This window comes from Nematostella vectensis, chromosome 11, assembly GCF_932526225.1.
Source record: "Nematostella vectensis chromosome 11, jaNemVect1.1, whole genome shotgun sequence".
Lineage (NCBI taxonomy): Eukaryota > Metazoa > Cnidaria > Anthozoa > Actiniaria > Edwardsiidae > Nematostella > Nematostella vectensis.
In genome coordinates this window covers 19,517-32,101 of record NC_064044.1, presented here as the reverse complement: position 1 = coordinate 32,101, position 12,585 = coordinate 19,517, and the positions used below count along the sequence as shown (strand labels likewise).

Here is a 12,585-nt window from a genome sequence, read left to right as displayed (position 1 = left end):
CCGGGCTATGGGATTACAAGACGCCCCCCCTCGGGCTATCGACATTCCTTTCAATCTTCATACAAAGAAGTACCGAATTTCCCCTTCCTACATAACGCCCTTGGTTCCCGAATATGCTTCCTACGCCTAGCCTGCGTGCATCCGGGTTCGAAGTTTTTTCTCTGTAACAGAGTAAAAACTATGATACCGGATGCACGCAAGCTACGCCGGCTTATTGGTCCTGTTGACCGAGTCTCATATTACACGTCACATGTTATGTCCGCTTAAGCACGGTTCGGAAGGTTCTTGATCAGTGTGCGAGTTTTTACGTGGAAGACGAAGCTATGAGAAAAGCAAAGTGTACCTCACTGAGAACGATCTTTTTGTCCGAAAAAGACCTAAATTTTGATTGCGTGCCCAGAGGGAGCAGGCTGAAACAGGCGGAGCGAGAGGGGAGAGTCCAAACCTTAGACCTGGCCACCAATCACTCCAGCGAGGATGTCCTAAGCATCCTAAAATCAAAATTTCCGACGCTACGTAATGAACTGGAGTTGCCAAAGAGGTAAGTGTCTTTGCAAGTACACGTATTGCCTTTCTTATCCCAGTATTGATGTCATATAATTCGCCCCTGGCCTAAGTTACAATCCGTTACAATGCGGTGAAGCCATTTCAAGGGACAAGTTATTTGTTGCGTAACGAATTCCTCTTTGTCGTTTTCACCGGGTAAACTCCAAGTGTAAGAAACAAAACTTTATTTCTGTGAATTAGAAGTTTCGTGTACCAAATAGTTAACGACGGAAAATTTAAACCATATTAAAATGGTTATATTTCAAATGCGCTTCTTGTGGTAAAATGATAGCCAGAACATGTATTACACATGTCACCGGATTTCCGGTGCTATTAAGCCCACTCTATTACAGTAAAAACCCATTTATATAAGACCAGGGAACTATTCCCTGATAAGGCCAAGCTCACTCCCGCGTAGTTTTTGCGACAGCAGCTTTAAAAACATATATATTTTTAACTAAAAGCCCTTTTCACATTCTATAGACATCTGCTTTCTATAAGTGAAGAAACACTCGCTTTGTATTCGGCATAAAAGGTGGTCAAAGGGCGCCTATTGGGTGGGGTCGCTTATTTGAACGCGTGCGCGTATACGAATCATCGAAAGTGGCGATTAATTTGGGACCACTGATTGGAAAGCTGGTTTATAGATGTATATTGCTTTTGAACGCTTTTGTCATTCATTCCAGACTTCAGTTCCTTCAGCCAGGGGCACAAGGCAACAACGGCTGGAATGTTGCCTTTTACGGGGTCCCTACTGGCCAGGAAATTTACCATGCGTTTAATCGAACGAAAAGGATGTATTTCTGTCTAAGGACAAAAGGTAAGAGAAGAGCTTAAAAAACTAAGTGCTAAAAAACTTTATTGCATAAGTAAGTCTACATGATTCATTGCAGCATTTAGAAAACAAATCAAATTTCATGTATCAATTTGTATCATTTTGCGAGCAGATTTAAGCAGCAGCACCACCCCAACACCAGGTAAGGCCCCCTTTGTCAGTTATCTAAACTTATTTTCTCTAAACTCAATAAGTGCTATCATTAATAAGGAATATAATTGAATAACAGGGGCGACCAAGAAGTCACCCCCAAGGGGGAGGGCCATAATTTTTAGACCCCATTTTTGGGGAGGGTAGAGATTTTTGAACCCCAAAAAATTCAACTTAGAAGCCCTCCACACCTCCCACCCCCCAAATAAATATTGACCCTTCCCTAAGAAACAAAGAATAGAAGGGGGGTGCTGCTGGAGTCTATAATTCTATTATTATTCACTTTTCAAACTGTTTTATGTAGCCACCAGTGATGAAGGTGACAACAGCGATAAATATAATCAACGTGAGTTTGCATTATTTAATCGGGCAACCACATTTTGAACATGAAAATAAAGAAAATGAATTTCTTATTCTCTATTATTTCAATCTTTGACACTTTCACCTATATATATATAACAGCTCCTGTAAAGTTGAGCACTATTTTGGCTCCCAGTGAAAGACTTCAACTGGAGTATATATATATACCATCATTTAGCTTAAAGCACACCTACTTCTTCTATAAAAAACACTAGTTATGGTAAATAAAAAAGTTTTTTTTATGTTCTAGCACTAAGCACTCAAATAAAGAAAAAAGAGTCCTCTAAAGGTGAATATGATCTACAACAATTTATGATGACAACTCATTTTGATTCTTAATCATCTATAAAGTACTAGACTATTACATTTTTCTTTTCAAGTAGTTCCTCTTATAATAAAATTAAAAAAGTTTTTGCTATAGTCCTTAGTATAAACCCTCCTGGAAAAGGCAAGAAACCTGACAAGCCCTCTAAAGGTGAATATAATAAACATCTTGTTATCTACAAAACCCACCATATTATTCCCTTATTATACATATATAAAGATTTAGCTATTCAATGCTTTTTTAAAATATAATTGTTATTCTTGTTTTTATAGTCCACCTCAGAGGTAGTCCATCTTCATCCCCTTCTAGTGGGGACGACCTTGTACCTGGTAGGACCTGTTATAGCCTATATTTTTCCCCTAATGCTGGTTTCCATTAAAAAATGTTGAATAAGAAAACAAAATCATAACCATTTCTAATTTGCATAGTTCTTGAATACAAGGAAGTCAAAGAGAAGAGCGAGTTGAATGGTAAGCAAGGGCACATTTATTGATTTCTTTCTTTAGTTAATTCCTTTTATCCTAGAATTTCTCTGTATTATAGGAATCCACTACAGTGCAGATACAATGGAGATTTTAATGACGATAAAACAATTTTTTTTATCTTCTAGCCCTTAGCAACCCTGGAAAGGGAAAATCAACGGATCCCTCTAAAGGTAAATATGAATATATCTTATTATCTACAAAACCCAAGTAAATTCTAAATTATACATAGAGATTTAGCCATATGCAAGTTTTCTTTTTAATTATTATTTTTGTTTGATTTGTAGTCCATTAGACAGGGTTCCCATGACAGAGGTCCATGGAATCACCATTATTAATTTGCATCATAAATGTATTACAAATCATGAAATAGTATTTTCATTGCACATCTTTCTCTTTTGTCATCTCACTTTTCCTATAATATCTCTGTATCATAAGAAATTATTTAAGTGCAGATATTCAGTGCAGATACTGGTGGGGTGGTGGTCCTCTTATTGTTATAAAATAAGCGTTATACTGTGGAGATCCTAATTATTATAAAATAACTGTTTCCTATGTTCTTCTTAGCAAGTGGATATGGAGAATGCCCCCATTGACAATTAGTTGTATTTTTTTTTTTTTCAGGAGAATTCTTAAAGGAAATAAATTTGCACTCAAGTTTTGGAGTTGTTGGTAAGAATTCAAATCAAACGCATGCTAATAAAACCAGGGGAAAATCAATACATGGTTTGCTTTAAGTTTTATTTTGTGCAACTCTCTGAAAAGAGAGTAGTTTTTGCATAGTTTAATTAATCAGCTAATATGAGAGAAACAGAGGAACAGAGGAAAGTAAGGAAAAAGAGCTGCCACATTATTATACAATCATTTTACTATAGAGATCCATTATGCTGTATTAATTTTAAATTTAATTGCAATAGTTTAATTGCTTTATGAAGGCCACTTGTGTGTTTGAAATAGTATACCATTTATGTTATAGCTTCAATACAAATTTCTCATTATACATATTGTTGGAATTGTAATAGGCAATGGTTCTTTTTATTTAGTTGGAACAGTAAGGGAGGATGAGTATGAGTTTGGTTTTCTGAACCAAAGCATCACAAAGGGCCAGATGTGGTATCACACACAGGCACTTGGGGACCTGTGTGTGGTACTCGAAAATTACCATCAGGTACAGTAAAATAAATCTGTGTGTGAGAACCTAGATTTTCTCCTTTTGGGCAAAAGAGGTTCTTATATTTTGGGGTACTTTAAATTAAGGCATACCGAGTTGCAACACTAGGATCCATAAACTACAGAAGTATGTATAGATACAAAGCCACCTTGCTATTATAGAGATATCCTACTGTATGTATCTGCAATCTCATCGTTATGGAAGAGCAAAATGTTTAACATATTTATATTTTAAAGCCTCATAATTTCTTTCCTTTTCTCGTGGTGTGACTTACCCTGTTTCCGGAGCATGGAACTTCTCTATTTAGAGACGTTCAAGGCTCTGGAACCAGGGTAGGAGCGACCATCATATAAAGAACCTTTAGAATTTTACAATAAAGTCTATTATTTCTGCCCATATGTTCTTAAACAAAGACCCGCACTTTGAAAGAGCTTAGCTCCGCCCCTTTTCAGCTGAATAAAATTCAGACTTCAAGATGACAACACACTGTGTGGATATTTTTTTATTGTGTTATCATTAATAATTTGAAGCTCATTTTACAAATGGACTCATTCTTCAAGTTTTGATTGGTCCGGTATCCTGACCACATGAGATCCAATAAAAAACCTCTTGACTTGCTAAAACAAAATTCGCGGGTAAGCTCACGGAACGAAATGGCTGTACGGTCGGTTTTCGCCTGAGTCGTCACATTTAGGGTAATAACTTGCCATATTACTGTTTATGTTAGTTTCATCATCATTTTCTTGCACATATTCTTGTATATAAAACATCTACAGTATTATAGTTTTCCCAAAATTGTGTAACAATGGAATGATGCTTTGTTTAGGCATGTATACAAGCCAAGTACTCTGGCAGATCATTGCTTATCTGCTCAGGGGTTGAACCAGATGAGCCAGCCAACTACATGCTGGCAAGTTTCTTCAGGTAAACACTATAGTCATGGATAAAATGTCAGCAATCAATAAAATTGAGTTAAACCCCAACAATGTTGTTTAGCATTACTACAAATCTTTACTCGGTTTGCTTCTCAGCCTCTTGACCCATGTTGTTCAAAATGTTTTTATTCAAATCTAATACTGTTGGCTATGTTTTATTAGGGATGTCGAAGACTTGGAGGTCAAACCTCTGCTATGTGTGTGTTTCGAAGGCACAGATGATGAGAGGGCAGGTATAGTATTTTTAATGATGCAACTGTATCTTAATGAATATTATTGGGGGGGCTGTTAAAATGTTAAAGGAGAAAGCATTTTCTTAACAGTAAAAAAGCTTAAAGTTATTAGTGAGGTTTGTCAATCTGTGCCACGAGGCTTCCTTCCTATTGAAATCTAAGCTATGTTTTCAACATGTTTTGGTGCTGGATTGAGTATGGATTATTCTGAGTTTTATGTACTCAAAGTTTGGCAATCGAGTCTCCATGCCTTTCCAAACTTGATTTAGTTTTAACATATAAATTTCCCCATACTGTAACATTTCTTTATTAACCACTGACAGATAGCAGCCCTTACTGCCTGTGCCTAAAGAAGGATGCAGTAAATCTGCATCGCATGTAACAGTAAAAGTCCTACTTAACTGGAAAATGTCTTATACTGTATTATCATGAATTAGTGTAAATAAAATGCAGCTCTGGAAAGCTCTAGCACCTTTTGCTTTTGCCTCCTCTTTTAAACATTCACAAGAGCCACTATGTTCCAAAACACACTAAGGGTTTAGTCATTCCCTCTTGTAACATTTTTTTAGTATCCAGAAATCGTGGCCATGGGAGGGAACCAATACTGTTGGTGTTGCGTGCTATTGGTTCCAACCTAGGAGTTGTTGCCCGTGCAGAAGGTTGGTACTTAAAAGATTATCATTCAGAGTTGCATTATTGCTGTGCACTATTGGCAGCAAAATTGCTCCCACCCAAGCCTCAAATAATGGCCCCCTTAGTAAGGGGAGATGTAGGGACGATGTTGTTTACTCTGTTTACTGTCCCAAGTTGTTTTGACGTCAATTTGATGTTACTCAAAAATTTAAAGACATATTTGCACTGTAAAATGTACTGTATAACTGAATGGCTTTTGAAAACAAGGTGCACATCACATCCAATAATTCAAATATTTAATTTTCTTCTATTTTATTGATGGCCCATTAACATCACAATTTATTCTTTAATAGATGTCAATCTCAGCACTTTTGATGGAAGGGTCATCCTCAAAGCCCTAAGCATAAAGGAAAAAAAGGAAAAAAAAAAAAGAGAAGGAATAAAGACAACAAGAAAACTGTTGATCACAAGGTGGGTAGGAGATGGAATTTTATTTTCAATGTGTTTGTAAGCCTATGCTGAAGCTCAACCTCACACACTATGCTGATGATATAATCTTTTTGCAGATGTTGTGCCATTAGCCTATAAATAACAACGAAAAATTAAGGTCGTAAAAAAATTCAGGCAAAAAACTTCACACAATATTGTTAATTGTTCCATTTCCATTTTTGTTACACTTTACTGTAATTTTGGTCCAGCTAAAGAACGGAAATAACTTGTTTCTTCGGACTCTTTTTTATAGAGGTTCAAGGTTCCAACTGAATCATCATTTCTAACTTAGCTTATTTTATTAATAATTGTTTTTGGGCTTATTTTTTGCCTCTCTAGACTGGCTATGATCCTGACATGGATTCTAAATCAGATACGGGCGAAGAGCATGAGGTAAAGTGAATATATGACCAAAAAAATTGAATGAAAAAGATTTTTAAGAATAAGGACGTATTTACTTTTGTCTCATGATCTACATTTTACAAATATTTTTTTTTCTATATATGCTTGTACTTTGTTTCTAGATGTTGGTTATTATTATTGTTTTGCCTATTTAATCAATTATGAGGCTTTAAATAATTGTCTACCAACCTCAGTTATTTTTTAACAAATGGTGAATAGGATCTGGGGGAATACCAGTTTATACTTGTATTACAATACTTTTCTAAGTACTAACAGTTTGTTTGTATTGAATAGGTTCACTTCAAAAGTGAATTGTTGCAGACTTTCATAGGGGGCAATGACACCACAATAGGTAAGTCGATAGACAGACCACATATGAAACATGGAAGCAGTTTATTCATTGCACTTATTTTTCAAGAATTTGTTTAAGCCTTAAGGATTATTCTTGCAGTTTACAAGTGCCTGCACTATTCATAGTGGAAAACAATTATCCGTACTACAATATTGGTCTGAGCCCAGGCTATCTTTATAAGTTGAAAACAATTACATCAATTGTATCTGTACATGATATTCAGTTTACTATACAGTACAGCAGATTTGCAAACACACAAACTTGATCGATTACAAGTTTTTGGACAATAGTAATTGTATGGGAAAAACAATATGATTGGATAAACATAAGCTAAAGAAACATTTTCTCTTTTAGAAGAAAACAACAAGCAACTCATGAAAAGAAAAGCTAGGGGCAAAGCAAGCAGAAAAGCAAAGAAGTTCAACAAGGGGAAAGATATTTAGTAGTTGACACCAAAATTGGCAGTAGATCAGTAATTATAAATGAGTAGTTTAGTTAGATACTCAAGACCTCATCATCATTTTAGTTGCACTTGTACCAAAGCTATTGAACCAAAGCTATTGAGTTTTTTTCACAATAGAAAATATAGGACAAAAATGAAAATACATGAACATCAAATTATTTCAAAGCGATCTGAACAGGACAGTCCTGCTGGCTGTCTCAGATGCTGGGTTCTTTATATAGGATTAGCCTATACCTGGACAGGGCTTTGGTTTTAGTCCAAATTGCTTATTGATGCCGGTTAATTTTTGCCATAGTCCTGCTGGCTGTCTCAGACGCTGGACTCCTTATATAGGATTAGCCTATATCTGGACAGGGCTTTGGTTTTAGTCCAAATTTCCTATTGATGCCGGTTAATTTTTGCCATAGTCCTGCTGGCTGTCTCAGACGCTGGACTCCTTATATAGGATTAGCCTATATCTGGACAGGGCTTTGGTTTTAGTCCAAATTTCCTATTGATGCCGGTTAATTTTTGCCATAGTCCTGCTGGCTGTCTCAGACGCTGGACTCCTTATATAGGATTAGCCTATATCTGGACAGGGCTTTGGTTTTAGTCCAAATTTCCTATTGGGGCCGGTTAATTTTTGCCATAGTCCTGCTGGCTGTCTCAGACGCTGGACTCCTTATATAGGATTAGCCTATATCTGGACAGGGCTTTGGTTTTAGTCCAAATTTCCTATTGATGCCGGTTAATTTTTGCCATAGTCCTGCTGGCTGTCTCAGACGCTGGACTCCTTATATAGGATTAGCCTATATCTGGACAGGGCTTTGGTTTTAGTCCAAATTTCCTATTGATGCCGGTTAATTTTTGCCATAGTCCTGCTGGCTGTCTCAGACGCTGGACTCCTTATATAGGATTAGCCTATATCTGGACAGGGCTTTGGTTTTAGTTCAAATTTTCTATTTTTTTAATTTTTGCCATAGTCCTGCTGGCTGTCTCAGACGCTGGACTCCTTATATAGGATTAGCCTATATCTGGACAGGGCTTTGGTTTTAGTCCAAATTTCCTATTGGGGCCGGTTAATTTTTGCCATAGTCCTGCTGGCTGTCTCAGACGCTGGACTCCTTATATAGGATTAGCCTATATCTGGACAGGGCTTTGGTTTTAGTTCAAATTTTCTATTGATGCCGGTTAATTTTTGCCATAGTCCTGCTGGCTGTCTCAGACGCTGGACTCCTTATATAGGATTAGCCTATATCTGGACAGGGCTTTGGTTTTAGTTCAAATTTTCTATTTTTTTAATTTTTGCCATAGTCCTGCTGGCTGTCTCAGACGCTGGACTCCTTATATAGGATTAGCCTATATCTGGACAGGGCTTTGGTTTTAGTCCAAATTTCCTATTGGGGCCGGTTAATTTTTGCCATAGTCCTGCTGGCTGTCTCAGACGCTGGACTCCTTATATAGGATTAGCCTATATCTGGACAGGGCTTTGGTTTTAGTTCAAATTTTCTATAGATGCCGGTTAATTTTTGCCATAGTCCTGCTGGCTGTCTCAGACGCTGGACTCCTTATATAGGATTAGCCTATATCTGGACAGGGCTTTGGTTTTAGTCCAAATTTCCTATTGGGGCCGGTTAATTTTTGCCATAGTCCTGCTGGCTGTCTCAGACGCTGGACTCCTTATATAGGATTAGCCTATATCTGGACAGGGCTTTGGTTTTAGTTCAAATTTTCTATTTTTTTAATTTTTGCCATAGTCCTGCTGGCTGTCTCAGACGCTGGACTCCTTATATAGGATTAGCCTATATCTGGACAGGGCTTTGGTTTTAGTCCAAATTTCCTATTGGGGCCGGTTAATTTTTGCCATAGTCCTGCTGGCTGTCTCAGACGCTGGACTCCTTATATAGGATTAGCCTATATCTGGACAGGGCTTTGGTTTTAGTTCAAATTTTCTATAGATGCCGGTTAATTTTTGCCATAGTCCTGCTGGCTGTCTCAGACGCTGGACTCCTTATATAGGATTAGCCTATATCTGGACAGGGCTTTGGTTTTAGTCCAAATTTCCTATTGGGGCCGGTTAATTTTTGCCATAGTCCTGCTGGCTGTCTCAGACGCTGGACTCCTTATATAGGATTAGCCTATATCTGGACAGGGCTTTGGTTTTAGTTCAAATTTTCTATTGATGCCGGTTAATTTTTGCCATAGTCCTGCTGGCTGTCTCAGACGCTGGACTCCTTATATAGGATTAGCCTATATCTGGACAGGGCTTTGGTTTTAGTTCAAATTTTCTATTTTTTTAATTTTTGCCATAGTCCTGCTGGCTGTCTCAGACGCTGGACTCCTTATATAGGATTAGCCTATATCTGGACAGGGCTTTGGTTTTAGTCCAAATTTCCTATTGGGGCCGGTTAATTTTTGCCATAGTTCTGCTGGCTGTCTCAGACGCTGGACTCCTTATATAGGATTAGCCTATATCTGGACAGGGCTTTGGTTTTAGTTCAAATTTTCTATAGATGCCGGTTAATTTTTGCCATAGTCCTGCTGGCTGTCTCAGACGCTGGACTCCTTATATAGGATTAGCCTATATCTGGACAGGGCTTTGGTTTTAGTCCAAATTTCCTATTGGGGCCGGTTAATTTTTGCCATAGTCCTGCTGGCTGTCTCAGACGCTGGACTCCTTATATAGGATTAGCCTATATCTGGACAGGGCTTTGGTTTTAGTCCAAATTTCCTATTGATGCCGGTTAATTTTTGCCATAGTCCTGCTGGCTGTCTCAGACGCTGGACTCCTTATATAGGATTAGCCTATATCTGGACAGGGCTTTGGTTTTAGTCCAAATTTCCTATTGATGCCGGTTAATTTTTGCCATAGTCCTGCTGGCTGTCTCAGACGCTGGACTCCTTATATAGGATTAGCCTATATCTGGACAGGGCTTTGGTTTTAGTCCAAATTTTCTATTTTTTTAATTTTTGCCATAGTCCTGCTGGCTGTCTCAGACGCTGGACTCCTTATATAGGATTAGCCTATATCTGGACAGGGCTTTGGTTTTAGTCCAAATTTCCTATTGGGGCCGGTTAATTTTTGCCATAGTCCTGCTGGCTGTCTCAGACGCTGGACTCCTTATATAGGATTAGCCTATATCTGGACAGGGCTTTGGTTTTAGTCCAAATTTCCTATTGATGCCGGTTAATTTTTGCCATAGTCCTGCTGGCTGTCTCAGACGCTGGACTCCTTATATAGGATTAGCCTATATCTGGACAGGGCTTTGGTTTTAGTTCAAATTTTCTATTGATGCCGGTTAATTTTTGCCATAGTCCTGCTGGCTGTCTCAGACGCTGGACTCCTTATATAGGATTAGCCTATATCTGGACAGGGCTTTGGTTTTAGTCCAAATTTCCTATTGGGGCCGGTTAATTTTTGCCATAGTCCTGCTGGCTGTCTCAGACGCTGGACTCCTTATATAGGATTAGCCTATATCTGGACAGGGCTTTGGTTTTAGTCCAAATTTCCTATTGATGCCGGTTAATTTTTGCCATAGTCCTGCTGGCTGTCTCAGACGCTGGACTCCTTATATAGGATTAGCCTATATCTGGACAGGGCTTTGGTTTTAGTTCAAATTTTCTATAGATGCAAGTTAATTTCTACCATAGTCCTGCTGGCTGTCTCACACATGTTAAGTTTTCCCACTGACTTTGCTTGCAATGACTTCGAGCAAGAAATCTTGGGCGCCATTATCACAAAGACAAAAAAGTTAAAACATGTGTTCAAGATATGTAATAAGCTTATCTGGGAACTCTACTAAAAGATTCCAGGCAAAGGCTATCGAGCTCCAGGGAGACTGCTTGATAGTCCAGCTGCGAAACAACGTTTGTTTGTTTGTATGCAAAAAAGGAATTGAATTGTGATTTCAGTTTGCTTTCCTGGTACGAAAAATCATCCAAATGCATGAATGAATGAAACTTGAATTGCTTACCTATCATTTTCACTTCGGACTCAGCTGCTTAGTTGCGATCAGATGCAAACTCTTGTGAAAAGTTGTATTAATTTGAGCCTGCTGACATGACGGAAAAACCTGGAACACGGGCAATTCCAGATAAAGAGAGAAGACACGATTACTTACAATGGATATAGGGACAGTGCTGAATAACGTATGCGCGTGCTCTGGCGAAAACAAGCACAATTGTAGTGTTAAAACATTCGAGAAAAGGTACGAAAGGTTGTCGCTGATTTGACTAACTGTACAGCATTAAAACCATACTGTTCAAAAGATGACAGATTTTTTTGATAATGAGGAAGTCATAAAGAAAATTATAGCCTTAGGTTTGGTATAGTTTTCTTAGTATTCGCCAAAATGTGACAGTTCGCAGGTAAAAAGCTGCCATTTCAAAACAAAAAGGATGGTTTAACCGCGCGGTACTGGAACTAGTCTTGCGTTTTTCAGCACTGGCGGCTATAGGTTCCTTGTTCTACGAACTGATTTTCAAAACACAAATGACGTGAGGCCGAAGTGCACATAAGCAGATTTTGGCTTTTTAAGATAATTTTTCCCTGTGCATCAGTTCAGGGACGAAAAGCTCAAATTTCAATGACACTACAAAAAGTCGCATCAATTTAAAAAAAAGTCGCACTTCATATTTTGTTTGCTATAAGTTACTAAGTACTCAGAGAAATTCTCCGCCTTACTCGATGTGAAATGGGCTTATTTGAAGCGTCACGTCATGTTTTTCCGTCATGTCGAGCCTGCTGCATATACCGCTGTGCAGCCAATGGCCACGGCCTGTGGTCAGTTCGGGCACGTAACATAGGGGTGTAGATGTCCGCTAAGCAACTAAGAAGCACCTATCATTCAGTGTTGCTTTTAGGACTGGTCGATTTAGGCGGTGTCATTCCAGTTGAACAAGTGTGTTTTTTTTGACACGTTAGTACAGCCCCCTGTGACTTAGTGTGATCAGTGTTCAAGGTTATAGATGATATTTGAGAAAACGTGTTAATGCTTTATGGAAATATATTCACTGAAACTCTAAATGCAAATATTGGCACTGTTCAGTCCGGTCACTATCCACCATTAATTGTGGATGGTGACCGGCCTTTTCGAAATTTGTCTTTTTCAGATCTCAGAGCCGAAGAAAGGACCTCGTCGACTCACTCGATTGCCTCGGAAGGCAGACCTCAATCACGAGACAATACGTCATAATAAGGATCTGATTTTTAAAGATTATTTTATTATGT

The 12,585-nt window shown here is 38.3% G+C and overlaps 1 protein-coding gene across 8 annotated transcripts; it reads left to right on the top strand.

Annotated features, from left to right (window-relative positions):
* The first annotated feature begins 206 nt into the window (after nt 1-206).
* Nucleotides 207-6,913, top strand: LOC116613509. 8 transcript variants are annotated; one of them, XM_048734216.1, is made up of 17 exons: nt 207-541; nt 1,233-1,366; nt 1,494-1,523; nt 1,836-1,877; nt 2,142-2,180; nt 2,313-2,366; nt 2,489-2,545; nt 2,645-2,686; nt 2,827-2,871; nt 3,323-3,370; nt 3,742-3,866; nt 4,696-4,793; nt 4,967-5,037; nt 5,607-5,696; nt 6,024-6,141; nt 6,499-6,552; nt 6,856-6,913. In XM_048734216.1, the coding sequence occupies exons 1-17, from the start codon at nt 324-326 to the stop codon at nt 6,890-6,892; spliced, it is 1,302 nt and encodes a 433-aa protein (XP_048590173.1). In that variant the 5' UTR covers nt 207-323; the 3' UTR covers nt 6,893-6,913. The 8 variants fall into 8 exon arrangements, with proteins under 8 accessions (XP_048590173.1, XP_048590176.1, XP_048590180.1 ...); XM_048734219.1 differs by lacking the exon at nt 2,645-2,686; XM_048734218.1 differs by lacking the exon at nt 1,836-1,877 and having other exon boundaries at nt 209-541.
* The last annotated feature ends 5,672 nt before the right edge of the window (nt 6,914-12,585 follow it).

What these genes read in the sequence shown, in the direction of transcription:
- LOC116613509 (XM_048734216.1), top strand. Translation starts at nt 324, where the DNA reads ATGAGAAAAGCAAAGTGTACCTCACTGAGAACGATCTTTTTGTCCGAA. An exon ending in TACTCGAAAATTACCATCAG is followed by an intron (nt 3,867 to 4,695) that starts GTACAGTAAAAT and finishes TGCTTTGTTTAG; the next exon opens with GCATGTATACAAGCCAAGTA. An exon ending in AGTTGTTGCCCGTGCAGAAG is followed by an intron (nt 5,697 to 6,023) that starts GTTGGTACTTAA and finishes ATTCTTTAATAG; the next exon opens with ATGTCAATCTCAGCACTTTT.